The 17,440-nt window shown below is 39.5% G+C and overlaps 1 protein-coding gene across 3 annotated transcripts in view; it reads right to left on the bottom strand.

The window, feature by feature from the left end:
- Positions 1-17,440, bottom strand: part of DOCK8 (dedicator of cytokinesis 8) — a 227,034-nt gene that overhangs the window by 162,912 nt on the left and 46,682 nt on the right. For 2 of the 3 annotated variants that reach the window (XM_029202019.1, XM_029202021.1), the window contains exon 2: positions 8,007-8,109. In XM_029202019.1, coding sequence (XP_029057852.1) covers positions 8,007-8,109 — 103 coding nt within the window. Of the gene's footprint in view, positions 1-6,941; positions 7,182-8,006; positions 8,110-17,440 lie in introns of those variants that run through there. The other variant, XM_029202020.1, reaches the window with a different exon arrangement.

Genomic DNA, 17,440 nt, shown 5'->3' on the forward strand with positions numbered 1-17,440 from the left:
AAACCAATTCCCTGTAATCAATTCCTTAATAAACATGAAGATGCATGTCCTACCAGTTCCACTGCTCTGGTTGAATCTAGAATAATACACCAACTTTCACTCATTCAACAAATACTCGCTGGGGTCCTAAGCAGTCCAGCACTAGGCCAAGGAGACATAGTCAATGACCTCAATCAATTTTCAACACTCCTCTAGTGAAGATTCGTGCAGTCTTTCTTTCTAGCTATTTTCTTCAGATGTCTGATCCATAGAAGACTAGAAATACACAAAAAGTATAAATACTCTAAAAGCTTAAATTATTCAGAGACAAATATTCATTTTTAATGAAGAGGGTTCAAGTTTTTCCTTGTCCCCTAATGCACATCAAGGGCTAGTTCTCCTGACACGGGGTAGGATTCAATTTGTTTTGAAGCTGAAAACTTCTACAGCATCAGAACCATGTCTGTTTAAAATTAATCTATGTAGCCTTAGCATAGCATAGTATGCCACCATCACACTGATAGATGATTAAAATAACAAATCTGCACAATATTTCACAAATAAGGATACCGAAAAACAGAGAAGTTACATAACTTGGTCCAAATCACACAGGTAATCACAAAAGACCTGGGTCCTTTGTTACAACACTGGGGACGCTTCATGCCGCTTTGGGTGGGGCTAGGGGAAGAGGCATGATGCTTCCAAATGCCCTGGCCTTGTACCCTCATGCATGTCTATCCCTGTGGTGGGTGGTCTTCAAATCAACGTGGCTGTTCATGAGAGACGAGTCTTGGTAAAAGTCACCTAAGACTTCCATGTTGCCAAACTCAGTGGCTGTCGCTCATTCCTGGTTTATCTATAGCACTGGACAGTTAATCACTCTTTCCTTCTTGAAACACTTTCTTCACGTGGAGAGGGACCAACTGTCCTAGTGTGTCCCAATCTCTGAAAGTCCATGGACCAGGAAACCCCTCAGTCCAGCAAACTGGAACAGACACTTGGTCACTCTACCTTTGGGACATGACTTTTCCTAGGTTCTCCTTCTCCTTTGCAGAGCCCTAGGGTTCAGTCCTAAAAGAGCTTCTCTCCCCAATCTGAATTTACTCCCATATGATCTCATCTATGCGCATGACTTTAAATACCTTCTTTTTCTTTCTTTTTAAAATTATAGCTATATATCTGTAGCCTCTACCTTTGCCCTGATAGTCAGGTTGATTTTTCCAATTACATCTCAGCATTGCACCTTGGTGATCTAACAGGCCTCTCAAACGTCACAAATTCAAAATTACTTCACTTTCCTGCCGATCTGCTCTTCCCGTATTTTCCAGGTCTGTGCATCTCAGCAAGTGGCGATTCCACTCCACCAGCTGCCCAGGGCAAAATCTTTGGAGTCAACGTTGATTTGTCTCTTTTTCTTACATCCTGCATATTATCTATCAGAAAATCCTATCCACTTTACTTCTGAAATATATCCAGAATCCAACCGCTTCTCACCTTTTCTACTGCCACCACCCTATTCCAAAGCACCACCATTGTTTTGTTGAGTTACTGTGACAATTTCCTAACTGCCCTCCCCACCCCGGTCTATTCTTCACTTAGCAGCCAGAGTGATCTTTATAAAAAGAACCCTATAAGCAACCTTTATAATAAAAATTCTGATGGTGCTGAGTCTGTGCTTCCAGTGACTTCCCATCTTAATCCAAGTAAGAGACAAAGTTCTCCCATGGCCTCTGAGGCCGATGACCCAGCCTTGATTCCTCTTCAATCTCATCTCCTATTGCCCACTCTTCTCAGCTCACAGTCTGCATCCTTCCTGTTTCTGGAGCATGCCATATGCTCTTGCTCTGGGGACTTGGCTCTTGCTGTTCCTTCTAAATCGAATATTCTTCCTTCAAATACCTGTTAAGTTCATTCAGAATTCTTCCCAAGTGTCTCCTTTCCAGACCTCCAAGCCTCCACAGACCACTCGATCTAAAATATAGTGCTCTCTTCTGTGTCACTCTCTTCCCTATCCACGTTTCATTCTTCAAAGCACTTACTACCCCTTGAGAGAGTCTACATTCACTTATTTGTCTACGTCTCTCATTCCAGAATGTAAGCTCATGAAGACAGACACTCTGTTACATTCACTACTGTATCCCCAGCTCCTACAGCAATTCCTGGCACAGAGTGAGACCCAATACATGTTTCCTGAGTAAATGAATATGGAAAGCAATCCTCTTGGCTCTCTACTATCTTTAAGTAAACAGAGCAGAAGGCAGTAAAGTTCCTCTGGCTTCAATATTTCAAAGTACTTCATGGCTTAGATTAAGGAATACTTCCCTGTTTCCACCAATGGCAATCTTCCACTGATGCCACTGCATGGAAGATACTGACATGCCATGATGGACATCAATCTAATCTTACCAAGACTGACTTGATTCCTCTGCTTTACAGTGACAGTAATGAAATTCACGCTCTGCGTGCAGGGTGGCACTCTTTCATTTTGCCTTCCAGTGTGAATCTGCATGAAAATTGTAATGAAATCTTCATTTTCCATCATGTCCCCTCCAGTGAAATCAATGAAACCTAAAGATAGTCTAACTTCTTTGAAAGATGAAGCACAAAAGAAAAACAAAAAAGACCACGTTTATCGAGTGATCCACCATTTAGATCATCCTTAGTGGTTAAAAAAAAAAAAGGTTGTTTTATTGCAGAGAAGCTTAAACACGAAACAAAAAAGAATGCTTTCCAAGGTATGAGACCTTCTTTTTTCTTTCCCCTGTAACTGTTATATACAAACATGTCGTGTAGCCATAGTGTTTTGATTTATATCCAGGATGTGGCTTTCTACATCCTTCTCTTCAGCCAGAGCTGTTATGATCCAGCTGATTCCTTCCATTTTACTTCAAAGTTTTTCTCTTCTCACTTTTAAAAATAACACTTTTCCTCTATAAAAATGTAAGTTAAGTTATTAACCATGCACACAGTATCTCAAATCCTTTCTAACTTAAGGCAAAGAAGGCCTACCTTTCTTCTCTTGTATGCTTTACTCTCCTTTCTACTTTGAATAATCAGAAAGATAGTTTTACTATTTTACGGTTTCATCTTAATGAACACAACTAATATACAGTTGTTTGCCTTTATAGATGACTGGCATCAGAGGGGGTCTGGCCAACCTATTCACATAGCTGTGGCAATGGAGAATTCCAAGGCCAATGGGTGATGCACAGGTGATTCTATTCACAAGCCCCTCTTTGGCGCTGGCCACAAAGGACTCTGATGGCAGTATTAGGAGTGTCAAAAAGAGCCAGGGCAAGTCTGTAATCATTGCATTTTGTTTTATAAAACCAACTCTAAATGGTGAATCCTCTTCATATTCAAAAATGCAAAATTTTAAAATACTTTATCTACTTTGAAAATGCATGTTTACACAATCACCACAGCTAACATTTACAATTAGGGTTAAAAAAACAAAAACCCAGTAACACCACACATACACACATGCATACACACATACCCACAAAATCAAACGCAACCTTCCTCTCACTTGATTTATCAGATTTATGACAGAATCCGCTATATTTATATAAAAATATATTCACAGGATTAGCAAGTAGTCCTCGATTACTACATTTTCTGAAATTCAGAGCCACCAGGACAACAAAAGAAACTTTACTCTTCTTATGTTCTTCCTCCTATTTGGACTACTTCTATCTATCAACACATAGGTTCTTTAAATGACCCTCAACCTGGACCACATGTTAAAGTCCCATGGAACTTTAAAATACTGATACCTGGACCCCAACTCTAGGGATTTTGATGTAATTGTTCTACGACAGGCCACAGGTATGATTCTAATGGTCTCAGGTGATTCTAATGAGAGCCAGGTCTGAGAACCTTCCTCTAAATCTTCTCAACCTCCCCCTTTAAGCCTTTACCTCCTATTTTATCTTGGATCTTCTCTCCTCTGAACACCCACCACACCCAAAGCCAGCATGGATTCTCCGTATTATCTGCCTTCCCAAATATATTATAAGGCCCTTAAGAGGCAAAATCATCTCCTATTCACCTTGAAATCTCCCACAGTGTCTCCACAGTGCCAAATAAACAGACAGCAACATTAGCCTCTACGTACACAGCGTCTATTTTATCATTCTATGTTAACCCTAACAGGGGTAGCATTACTATGCCCGTAGTGCACATGAAGAAACTGAAGCCTTCATCAAGGCTACTTAACTTGCCCCAAATTATGTAACTAATAAGTGACCGTTATGCTCCACCCCAGATCCATCTGACTGCAAGTTCCAGCCTCTTGCAAAACAACAACAAGGTATAATTGACTGGGTTTTAAATAACTTGGTGCCAGTTTCCAAAAAGCACATGAAAAGATGTTCAACATTGCTAATTATTAGAAAAATTCAAATCAAAACTACAATGAGGTTTCACCTCACATTGGTCAGAAAGACCATCATCAAAACGTCTACAAACAGTAAATGCTGGAAAGGGCGTGGAGAAAAGGGAACCCTCCTACACTGTTGTTGGGAATGTAAATTGGTGCAGCCACTATGGAGAACGGTATGGAGGTTCCTTAAGAAACTAAAAATAGAACTACCATACGATCCAGCAATCCCACTCCTGGGCATATATCTGGAGAAAACCATAATTCAAAAAGATACAAGCACCCCAATGTTCATTGCATCACAATTTACAATAACCAAGACATGGAAGCAACTTAAATGTCCATCAACAGATGAATGGATAAAGAAGATGTGGTACATATATACAATGGAATACTATTCAGCCATAAAATGAATGAAATAATGCCATTTGCAGCGACATGGATGGACCCAGAGATTATCATACTAAGTGAAGTAAGTCAGAGAAAGGCAAATATCCTATGATATCACTTATATGTGGAATCTTAAAAAATGATACAAATGAACTTATTTACAAATCAGAAACAGACTCACAGACTTCGGAAACAAACTTATGCTTACTAAAGGGGAAGGGGGGTGGGGGGATAAATTAGGAGTTTGGGATTAACAGATACACACTACTATATATAAAATAGAAAGTCAACAAGGACCTACTATACACCACAGGAAACTCTACTCAATATGCTTTAATAACCTATATGGGAAAAGAATCTGAAAAAGAATGAATATATGTATATATGTAACGGAATCTCTTTGCTGTACACCTGAAACTAGCACAGCATTGTAAATCAACTCTAATATAAAATAAAAATTAAATTAAAATAAATAAATAACGTGGTGCCAATTAAATACTTTTAAAAATTAAACATTTATATCAGCATGTGGGGTTGTTGAAATGGTGGTTCTATAAACAAAGGTAAGGGAAATAAAGGTCAAAACGCACTTAATCAAATTTTCCAGTTGTCTAAAATCATACAATGAATAGCCTATGGCTTCTCATTTAAGAAAAGTTTTTTTAAAGGTGCTTCAGGGTGAGTCTAGGTGATAAACTACTCCTCTGCCTTGCCAGAAATAAATCTTCCTGAAATGTCCCATTATCTTTCTATGAAACAAAATATTTTTTTTAAGGGAAAGGGAAATCACCATGTAAGTGGATGAGTTTTTGCTGGAGGAACCTTCATTCGGGAAGATGACTCAAGGGAAAGAACAGCCACTTCATTCTGACATTACAACAAGACCAGCAGGTAAACATTAGGGTGCTGGGATTTCCTGAGCAGTCCTTGCATTTAAAAAACAAAAGAGGAATCAAATGCAGACTTTTGCTCCCTCATATGCCACCTGCCATTCAGGCGGTTAACAAGAAGAAGCAGGGTCAGCACACTGTGCTGGGGGAAAATATTCAGAAGACTAAACTGGAATTAACCAGGAGAAATACATTTTAAAGGCTATTTATTTGCAAATAGAACCGGGTAGAAATTATGACAGGACCACATGATTCATGTATAGTTAAACATTTTTGCTTATTTCTTTGACATATTCTATTAGAAGTTAAGCCACATGTTAACTCTACCACCTAGCTAATGAAATAATTCATCCAAATTCACTTTTCTCAAAACCTGATGACGCAGCATAACTACCAAAAGAACGCCTGCAAAACTAAGAAACAATTTTTAAAATTTGTGACTTTAAATAAAAAAGATTTCTCCTGAAGAAATTTCAGGCTGCAGCTGGTGTGTAAATAAGGGGTTAAAAGCCTCTGAGTTAAACTTCCTTAAAGCCTCTTAATAGTGAGGTCCACACTATTTCTCAAGACAACTATTGCAGAAAGCTGCAGTCTGAATTTACAAAGAAGCAAAGCACCAAACCCCACCTCCCGCACCTTGTTTAGGATTTTAAAATGTATCCAGTCACTTTTTTTTTTTTTTTTTTTTTTTTTTTTTGCGGTACGCGGGCTTCTCACTGTTGTGGCCTCTCCCGTTGCGGAGCACAGGCTCCGGACGCGCAGGCTCAGCGGCCATGGCTCACGGGCCCAGCCGCTCCGCGACCTGTGGGATCTTCCCGGACCGGGGCACGAACCCGTGTCCCCTGCATCGGCAGGCGGACTCTCAACCACTGCGCCACCAGGGAAGCCCTCCAGTCACTTTTTAACTGCATTTCGCATATTTTGAAAGACAATTTGAGTCAGAAATTTAAAAAAAATTTTTTTTGGTTTTCAATGAAATCTATACCAGCACCACATGAAACCAAAAAGCATATCTAATTTATCTTGGATTAAAGCATATCTAATACATCTGAAAGCACGGACATTATGCCCTTGGTGTGCTTTTATTATAATCTGTGATCTGAAACAGACAGGAAAAGTACAACTAAAAAGGGCAGTTGAACAAGCCACCGAAGTCATAAGTAGATTTTTTAAAGAACTGTCATCGAAAGTTACCTCTTGCAGTAAAAGGTGCTATACATTTTTTAGTACTACTATTTATCAGTGACACAACACACAAATTATCCTACTGAAAGAACCACAAATCACTCCAGTAAACATACCTTTAAAAGACACACAGTTACACGGCGTGGAAACTGTTACAGGAGACAAAATGGCGGCTACAGGAAACCGAGTGGAAGGTTACAAAATTTCTAAGAGCAGAAGTGGTTTTGAAGTAATAAGTGAGAAAGAAAAAAATAACCTAACCTCCTTAAGATAACCAAGAGAACGAGCAAGAAAGTGGGGCTGTGCTGTGAGGGGAAGTACAGTGGAGGCTGCAGCTCTCTTACAAAGGAAGTGAAGACTCACTTCTGGTTTTATAAACTATCTCATTTAAGTCAGATTTAACCCACTGGGCACACGCCTCGCATTTAGTCCTCAAATAACATAACATATGTATACACACTCAACAATTGGCGTTAATATAAAAATGTAGGCAATCTTCAACTTAAAAGGGGGAGTGTGTTTTGAAAATGAAGGTTTGTACTGTCTGATTCCATGGACATGAAGTTCCAGAGACGGCAAAATTATGATGACAGAGGTGTATTGGTGATTGCCTAGGGCTGCTGGCTGAGGGTTGGGAGAGGAGACCCACTGCAAAAGGGCATGACGGGGCTTTTTCAGGGTAAAGAAACAGTTCTATATCTTGTCTGAGTACAGGTTAACTATAAATTGGCTAAATTCCTCAAACACCTACAAATGAGTGAAATTTTATTGTATGTAAATTACACTTCCAAAAAAAATATTTAAAAAGCTTAAGGTTCATAACTTGACTTTTCAGATTTGGGATTTTTTTCCAATAAAAGCATGTTACAAATGGTTTTAAGTTTCCAGGCTAATCCTTCCCCTCCCCAAAATGTGAATCAAAATTTGGGTGAAATCAAATAGCCCGGAAGTCCACTGAGTCCAGAGACTTCAGAATCATAGTCCCTGGAGATCTGCTTTGTATTCCCAGCCCTAGTGGATGGAGAGAGGGGAATTGATGTCAAAAAGCAGTGCAGAGCCAGGAACTGGTGGTTGGTGATGTAAGGGATCGGTGGGAAAATCTAAGACTCAGGAAGCAAAAGTATACGCTGGGCACTTCTGCCCTTGACCATTCTCTAAGCAAACCTGTAACTCATACTTACTAGTTGAAGAGAGGGGAAGCCAGAGGTACTTATGCTTTGTCGATGGTACTGGCCAAGGTTTGGTGGGAGGGTAAACTGCTTCCTTATTTCCGCAGAAGAATACCTTGGGTTAAAACAGAAAAATCTAAATGAAGTGGTAATTTTACAACACCATCACAATTATAGATACAATCTTTGATAGCATGTTATAAAACTTATTCCTTAGCCGGGTGACTGGCAGAACTGACTAAAATGTCCTCAGTGGCCTGTGGGTAGACACTAGAGCTTTTGGGTGATGATATACGCTCTTGAGAAGTTCACAGAAGCCAGGATGCCTGCAGTTATGGCTCTTGCCCAATACTGGAAGGATGACAGCATGAGGAGGAAGAAGAGTTTGCAGCCCAAGGAAAAAATCCAGGGCACTTGGCTCTTTCTTCCCAGGCCATTCAAAGGCATTTTCTCCACGTGAGGACATCTGGCCTCTGATGAGAGTCCTTTAAACCCCAAGCCGTCATCTTGAACCAGTCACTCTCCTTTCAAACAGCTGAGCCCTTATGGTCGCTGCCTGCTTTCACAGAAAATGCCAGCGACCTGTTAAATGAACACTTCCACCTCCCCACAGACACCTGAGATGCTGCCTGGAATTCCAAGGACTGTATTCGTTCCAAACCACTCCTAGTGAGTGATCCTTTGAGTCAGCCGCAGTGACACTGCTGAGCCCTCAGACAACATCCCTGTAGCCGGGAACCGAGCAGAGGAGAGTCGCTCTCCACTGTCTACGCACACCTGCCGGCAGGAGTTACTGACAAGTGATATCCCGATTATGAGCAGGTTGACTTTTGTGCGCTCACTCGTTGGTCATTTGTTTGTAACTCAGAACACATTTTCTCATTAAGTCAGTCTTTGGTATCTGGATTCTTAGCCTAGTTCACAAAAGTGTACTTAAACCACAATGAGGCCACTACAGAAAATAACTAGAAACTGGCATTATTGAGGATCAAATGAGACCCTATTTGAAACATGCTGCATGTCCAACAAAGAGATATACACGTTTTTAAAATTATAACTTAAAATAAAATATTTAAATATTATAAATAAATCTTATTATATTTTCTCCATTTTAAAGTATGCTAGGGCATCATTATTAATTTTTCTGCATGATGAGGTTTCTGACATGACCTGCTTGGCTCCCAATCTTAGTAATGTGGTGCATCCAGGAAAGAGGCAGGAAACCTGTCCTGGCCACACCTGTGGCATCCATTCTCCCAACCCAAGAGCACCTCAATCTCCTTTCAGGATTGGCACACTCATGTTGTACAGGTATAACCACAAATCAAAGGGATGGGCACATAGCCCAACGTAAGACAATTCTCTCTCCTTTCCAGGATCCTGAATGATGAATGGACATGAGAAAGGAAGAAAACGGCTGGAGCACATTCTTGTCAGCAGTGGCCCCTTTACACTATGATGCAATGAGATGTGAACCCCCAGAGAAGTTACAGCGGCCCGTAGTAATTGTACTCCTTCATTTCCCGAAGTACTTTCTTTCTCTATTTTTTTAAAGTATGAGAAAATACTAGGATAAGGAGTAAGTAGTCTATTATCCATCAAGGAAATGCAAATCAAAATCACAATGAGATACCACTTCACAACCACTAGGGTGGATAAACCAAAAAAAAGATGGGCAGTAATGAGTATTGGTGAGGACATGAAGAAATTGAAGCAGTCATACATTGTTGGTGGGAATGTAAAATTGTGTACCTGCTTTGGAAAACAGTCTGGCAGTTCCTCAGAAAGGTAAACATAGAGCTCCCATATATCCCAGCAAACCCACCCCTAGGTTTATATCCAACAAAAAGGAGAACATACTTCCACACAAAGCTTATACATAAATGCTCATAGCAGCATTATTTACGGTAGCCAAAATGTGGAAACAACCTAAATGTCCATCACCTGATGAATGGATAAACAACATGTGGTATATCATACATGGACTACATTCAGCAATAAAAAAGTGAAAGAAGTACTGATACATACCACAACATGGATGAACCCTGAAAACATTACATTCAGTCGAAGAAGCTAAACCAAGAGACCACATGTTGTATAATTCCTTATATGAAATGTCCAGAATAAGCAAATCTATAGAGTAATGGGACTGAGGTTTCTTTTAGGGGTAATGAAAATGTTCTAAAATTAATTGTTCTGATGCATGCACAACTCTGTGGATATACTAAAAAACACTGAATTGTGTATATGTGTGAATTGTGTGGTACCTGAATTATTTCTAAATAAAGCTGATAGAGATATAAATGTGTGCTGTGTATGTGTGTGTGTGTGTGTGTGTGTGTGTGTAAGTATTCTACAGAGACAAGAGTGAAGGCAAGAATTTAGCATGACCAAGAATGGAGGAAAACTTTCAGATTTTGATCCCCGGTGCTCAATAGGTTCATTTTCATTACAAGTTTGGCAGTCACCATTTCTAAAAAAATCAACAGCCTAGGCAACTATCCAAAACAAAAGGCCCATCTTGCATAAACCACATTGTATCTTGTTTCTGGCATCACAGAAACCCAAGCCAGCAGAGCAATCACTTATCTGCTTATTTCAGAAGGTGACCATAGTCACGAAGGGCAGAGACATCCAAGCAAAGTCCTTTTCTGTGACTGGGCTGACTTTTCACAGATAAGACTGACGGCTCCTGTGATTTCTGCTTCCAGGTCTTCCCCCCAGGGCCTCTCAAATAATGAGTTTTAGTTTTCTGGCCATTCTCAAGCCTTTCCTGTCATAGACCAGAGGGGTCTACCTGAATTGGGAATATCTGAAAACGTTCATGAAAGTGAACACGCCAACATGAAGTGGCATCGTGAGAGAATCACAGAACGGCAGGAGGTACAGGTTCTTGCTTTCATTTTGAAGTACAGTTGGCTGTCTAACAAAGCTGCAATACGTTTTTTTTTTGTTTTTTTTTTTGCGGTACGCGGGCGTCTCACTGTTGTGGCCTCTTCTGTTACAGAGCACAGGCTCCGGACGCACAGGCTCAGCGGCCATGGCTCAAGGGCCCAGCCGCTCCACGGCACGTGGGACCTTCCCGGACCGGGGCACGAGCCCGCGCCCCCTGCATCGGCAGGCGGACTCCCAACCACTGCGCCACCAGGGAAGCCCTGCAATACGTTTGTCATCAAATGCCATCAGAATGTTCCTGCTCCCCAGCCCTGCATAAACAGCTGGAGTTCCTGTTTCAACCCTTCACATAAGCTTCCTGATTCAGAGCTATATAACTCATCTTTTTCCCTGACATGTCAAGCCTGCCCCAAGCCTATTTCCTATCCCTACAGAATCAATCCTACAAAAGGCAATTAAACCTGTCCCTTCAAAACCGTCAAATAAGGAGATGAATTGTTTGTCCTTAAAATGAAAACACTGAATCATCACACGTGGAATGAATTGCTTTGTATTCACTTAAAGAACTTCAAAATAAAATAGCTCTGGAGAGGCCCTACGCACATTTAAACTAGCAAAAACAGGCTGGAATGATAAAATTACATGTTGGTCAAGCTGTGGGAAAACCCCTGTGGGGTTGTATATTGGTGTCATGTCTTTGGAAAATAATACTGTAACATGTGACAAGAACTCTAAAACTGTCGTTACTCTTTCATGGGAATATACCCCATGGAATTTATACAGACAAGAATATAATTTGAACAAAAATGAACATAAGAACTCTGCATATGATAGCAAATAATTGAAAATAACCAATGCATCCAACATTAGGGAGAACACTAAGTACATAACAGCATAAAATACATGAAATATGATTTTACCATTTAAATATTTGTATGGAAATGTACATAAAGAAAGAAGTTAAAAGTAATATGATGAATTGAATACAAATATTCAACAATATATGTATAAATAAATATACCAGAAGGTTCAGAAATGTTTCTGGTAGTTATATAGAGGGAGTTTAATAACTACCCAATTCAGCTCTTTCTCCTATAAAGTTGCTTAAAGTCATCATTTAAAAAAATAGTGTGTACCTATAAAGTGCCATGCAGGCATAGATGCACTACTGGGGATTTTTAAAAATCATGTAAATATCAGCTATTAAATTTACTGATATGGAACACAAATAAGAGAACCCAACCAGGGAAAGAGCTCCTACAGGTGTGGTGTCCATGCAGGTATTACATGGGGGTTTTGTTTTCTCTGCATTTGAGTCTCAGATCAAATTCAACACGTCTAAGATAATTTTTATGATGCTAGATTTATGTTATATTTCCCTGATGAGCCAAGATAGCCTTCTTCTAATCACTTGAAACGCTTTATAAATATTATCTTCTTTATTTCTGCAAATGTCAATACCCCTACTCTGGGGTCAGAAATGGTAGAATGGGATGGGTAGCAAAGCTCTATACTTTCATTCAGATGGACAGAGTGTTGTGATATATACAGCTGGAGCTAAGTATCAGTGGAATTAATGATTGGGCAGAGCTTGCTAAGCGTGGCCTATGGGTCATTTGCATCAAGTCATCAGCTGCTTAGTAAAAAGGCAGATTCTTAGACCCTGCCCCACGCTTGTGGTGCGGCCTGGGAAAAATGCATGTTTAACCAGCACCTCCAGGTGATTTTCATGTCCAAGAAAGCATAAGATTCACTGATGGGGCAAGTCTATGAGAGAGTGGTTGGTTGATTCATTCATTCACAAAAACACTGAGGGCACACACAGTGCCAGACTCTCTGCCAAGTGCTAGGGACTTGAAGTCCAAGAAAACACTGCTGCTGCTCCTGGAAGTTCAGTCCCGTAGGTGGGAGGGCGGAGGGCAGATGGATAATTGAATAATTCTAATACAACATGATAAGCATGTATTATACACAGGAATGTGCACAGTGCCTTGTGAGCAAAGAGGAGGGAGTTACCAACTCAGTCTCAGAATGCTTAGGAGGCTTCCAGGAAAAGGGGACTTTGGAACCATATTTTGGGAAAAAAAAGAAAAAAATCAGTAGGAACAGGCCTGATTGGAAAAAAAAATGCATTTCAAGCATTTTTTAAACCATTTCATGACATCTAGACATTAGGTTTCTATACTCCTACTTCAAGTATTTTAACCCTACATTTTAATAGGGCAGTATTTGGGCTGCCCTGTTTCTTTACAACAGACATAGCTAGAAGAGCAAAGAAAAAGAGTGTGAACTCAGTGACCTAGCCCTGAGCTTTGCCATTTGCCAGCTGTTTTGAATTCAAGTACATCAGTTAACCAAGCTGGGTTTTAGTTTCATTACATGTAAAATGAAGGGGCTGGGCTATACGATCTCCTGGGCACCTTTCCAGCTCTAACTGGCAAAGATGCTTAAGCCTCTCCAAGTGGAACGATCGGCACCGTCATCTACACCAGCAGCTCTGCTAGGAAACCAAACAGCCCCAGAAGGCTTCTCTCTGGCTGTCATCCCTAAAACAAAATTCTTTCACACTGTATGCTGGTATGGCCAGCAGCCAAAATGGTTGGGAGGATTTTAAAACTGATTCAAGAAAAAAACCTTGTCTATAAGAGTTTAAAGAGGTTTAGTGTCTTCCTGAATCTGACATGTTTTAAACAATAGTGAAACGAGTGGAATAAAGAAAAGCAAACGTATAACTTACTCTTAGTTTACATATAGTTACTCTTAGTAACTAACAACTGTATAAAACACTCAACAACTACAGTGTAAAGTACACAGCTGGTAACAAATAATAATTAGAGACATTTGTCGGTAGCATATATATGGATGCAGCCACAAGCACACTGTAAAATTAAACCTTGCCAAAGAGGCACTGTTCAGAACTAGAAATGATTTACACCAAGTAAATGGTGAAAGAATGTTACCCCCCAAACTTCCTGAATTATAAGTGTAGGGCAGTGCTGTATAAAAACAATAATAAAGCTCTTAAAATTTGCTGTATGTATGTAGAAAAACTAGCTCTGAATGATGTAAAAAACACAGGGTTGGGTCACAGTTTGGGGCATGGATAACGTCTGAAAACACAGAGCTGGCTCAAGAGTGAGTAGTTCCCGGAGTTGACCATATAAAAATGATCTAAGGCTTTTTCTGAGATGCATCCTCAGATACTTTCAGTGAAGTACATCTTTAAATTTAAAAGGCTACAAAATGAATTTCTGTGGCAAAATCTATATTTATATAATATATAATGTTATGTAATATATAATATACAGCTATAGATATATATAGCATATTATATATGTATTAATAATATTATACATTATTTATATATCTATAAATAATATTATCTATTATTTATATATCTATATCTATCTATCTCCATCCTTGCATATACATACATGCATACGTTTTGAGCAATGAATTCCTCAGAAGTTCATCATGCTGAGGTTTCAAAATAAATATTTCAAGTTTTAGAGTTTCTCATATTTTCCATCTCTTCTCATAAACAGACATGCCATAAATGTACAACTTCTGTAAAGATGATTCAACAGGTGGAAACATGACTACAAACAGAAGTTTGCCCCTATTAACAAGCTGTGGAACTTGTTTCTCCCTCACAGGGGAGGCCCAGATCCCTTTCACTTGGAAAATTCCTCTGCATACAGAAGAATATTTATTAGATGACTGCAGTGTTTGAGGATTCCTGCAGCAAGCCTAGAGAAGAAGGATTACTCAGTGTCTTCAGTGATTCTCTAAGGGATCTCCTCCCCACAGCCCCCAGATATCACCTTGTAAGTTAGTCTTTCTCCTGCCATTATCACCACCTACTAGTGAGGCAGCATAATCACCTAAAAGAACACCTGTAAATACTGAGTGCTTTTTATTTGTAACTGGTTGTTAAAGAGGGGTTCTCCAGAAAAGTGTGTTGAGACATAAAGAAAAAGATCTAACATACGTAAACTGAAGTCCCGAAAGAAGAAGAGAGACATAACAGGAGCAGAAGTAACATTTAAAGAAAACTTGCTGACAAAAATAACCAAGACCAACGTTTGTAAAGCTCTACAAACACCAATCAGAATCAATACAGAATAAAGCAGAAACTAACACACCATTGTAAAGCAATTATACTCCAATAAAGATGTTAAAAAAAAAAGAATCAATACAGAGAAAAATCAAACCTAGACCCATAGTAGTAAAACTGCTGAAAATCAAAGAGAAATTTTAATTAACTAATTTATTTACTTATCTATTTATTTTTGGCTGTGTTGGGTCTTCTATGCTGTGTGCAGGCTTTCTCCACTTGCAGCAAGTGGAGGCTACTCTTCATTGTGGTGTGTGGGTTTCTCATTGTGGTGGCTTCTCTTGTTGCAGAGCACAGGCTCTAGGTGCACAGGCTTCAGTAGCTGCAGCACGCGGGTTCAGTAGTTGCAGCACACGGGCCCTAGAGTGCATGGGCTTCAGTAGTTGTGGTGCATGGGCTCACTAGTTGTGGCCCGCGGGTTCAGTAGTTTGGCTCGTAGGCTCTAGAGTGCAGGCTCAGTAGTTGTGCTGCATGGGTTTAGTTGCTCTGTGGCATGTGGGATCTTCCCAGACCAGGGCTCAAACCCGTGTCTCCTGCATTGGCAGGTGGATTCTTTAATGACTGTGCCACCAGGGAAGTTCCCCAAAGAGAAATTTTAATGCTCTTAAAAAACATTTGGGGAAAACACACACTACCTTGGAAGTGGAACAGTAAGAGTAATAACTGAATTCTCAACTGAAAAAGTAAAGTCCAAAACCAATGCAATGTCAATCTTTAAAGGGTTGAAAGAAAACAACTACCAATATAGAATTTTCTACCCAGTGAAAATATCCTTCATAAATAAAGGATAAAGATTTCGTCAGATAAACAAAAACTGAGAGAATTTATTACCAACAGAGCCATACTAAAAGAAATAGTAAAGAGAGTTTTTCAGGCAGAAGGAAAGTGATCCCAGTTGGAAGCACAGAAGTGCTGAAAGCAATGAAGTGCCTCAAAAGGGTAAATATGTGAGTAAATCTAAATGATAATGACTGTAAAAAATAATGATAATAATGTGGAATTTAAAATATACATAGACTTAAAATACACATCAACGATTATATAAAAGGTGGGAGGGGTAAATGGAGTTCATATATTCTAAAGTTCGTGCATTGTCTATGAAATGAAAAAAAACACTAATATTAGAATTTTAGTAAGTCAAGTATGGATTGTAACCTCTATGGAAAGAAGAGACAGATTGAAAAATAGAAAAAAAAAGAAGCATACATTTAAACTCAAATAAAGCCTTGAACACAGGACCTGAAACCATAAAAGTCCTGAAGAAAACACAAGTAATGAGCTCCTGGACATAGGCCTTGGCAATGATTTTTTTAATCTGACTCCAAAAGCCTAAGCAACAAAAGCAAAAATAAACAAGTGGGACTACATCAAACCAAAAAGTCTTTGAACAGTAAAGGAAACTATCAACAAAATGAAAAGGCAACCTGATGAATGGAAGAAAATATTTGCAAATCATGTATCTGATAAGGGGCTAATATCCAAAAATATATAAAGAACTCATACAACTCAACAGCAAAAAAAAAAAAAAATCTGATTTTAAAATGGGCAGAAGATCTGAATAGACATTTTCCCAAAAAAAGGAAGGTACATGAAAAGATGCTCAACATCCTTAGTCATCAGGGAAACGCATATCAAAACCACAATGAGATAGCACCTCACATCTGTTAGAATGGCTGTTATCAAAAAGACAACAAATAAGTGTTGTCAAGGATGTGGAGAAAAGAGAACCCTTGTGCACTGTTGGTAAGAATGAAAATTCGTGCAGCCACTATGGAAAGCAGTATGGAGTTTCCTCAAAAAATTATGAATAGAGCTTCCATATGACCCAGCAATCCCACTTCTGGATATTTATCCAGAGAAAATGAAAACACTACTTCAAAACGATATATGCAACCCCATTTTCACCACAGCACTATTTACAATAGCCAAGATATGGAAACAACCTAAGTGCCTATCAATGACTGAATGGATAAAGCAATTATACAGATACCCAGAACTGCACCCTGAAAGCATATCAGATATTCTTTATTCAGGTGAGAAAATTGAAATGCAGAATTATTTAACAACTATCCTAAGTCACACAGCCCAGGGTCTTGCTGCTCCAGCCTGGTGTCAGGCCTGAGCCTCTGAGGTCGGAGAGCCGAGTTCAGGACACTGGACCACCAGAGACCTCCCGGCCCCACGTAATATCAATTAATATGAGCTCTCCCAGAGATCTGTGTCTCAACGCTAAGACCCAGCTCCACCCAATGGCCTGCAAACTCCAGTGCTGGACACCCCATACCAAACAAAGAGCAAGACAGGAACACAGCCACACCCATTAGCAGAGAATCATACTAAGAGAATTACACTGCCTAATTAGCAGTATAATTAGCAGAGAATCATACTGCCTAAAATCATACTAAGTTCACAGACACCCCAAAACACACCACGA

The sequence above is a fragment of the Monodon monoceros genome, unplaced genomic scaffold (genome assembly GCF_005190385.1).
Source record: "Monodon monoceros isolate NGI ecotype Baffin Bay Population unplaced genomic scaffold, NGI_Narwhal_1 Super_Scaffold_5, whole genome shotgun sequence".
In the NCBI taxonomy this organism is placed as follows: Eukaryota; Metazoa; Chordata; class Mammalia; order Artiodactyla; family Monodontidae; genus Monodon; species Monodon monoceros.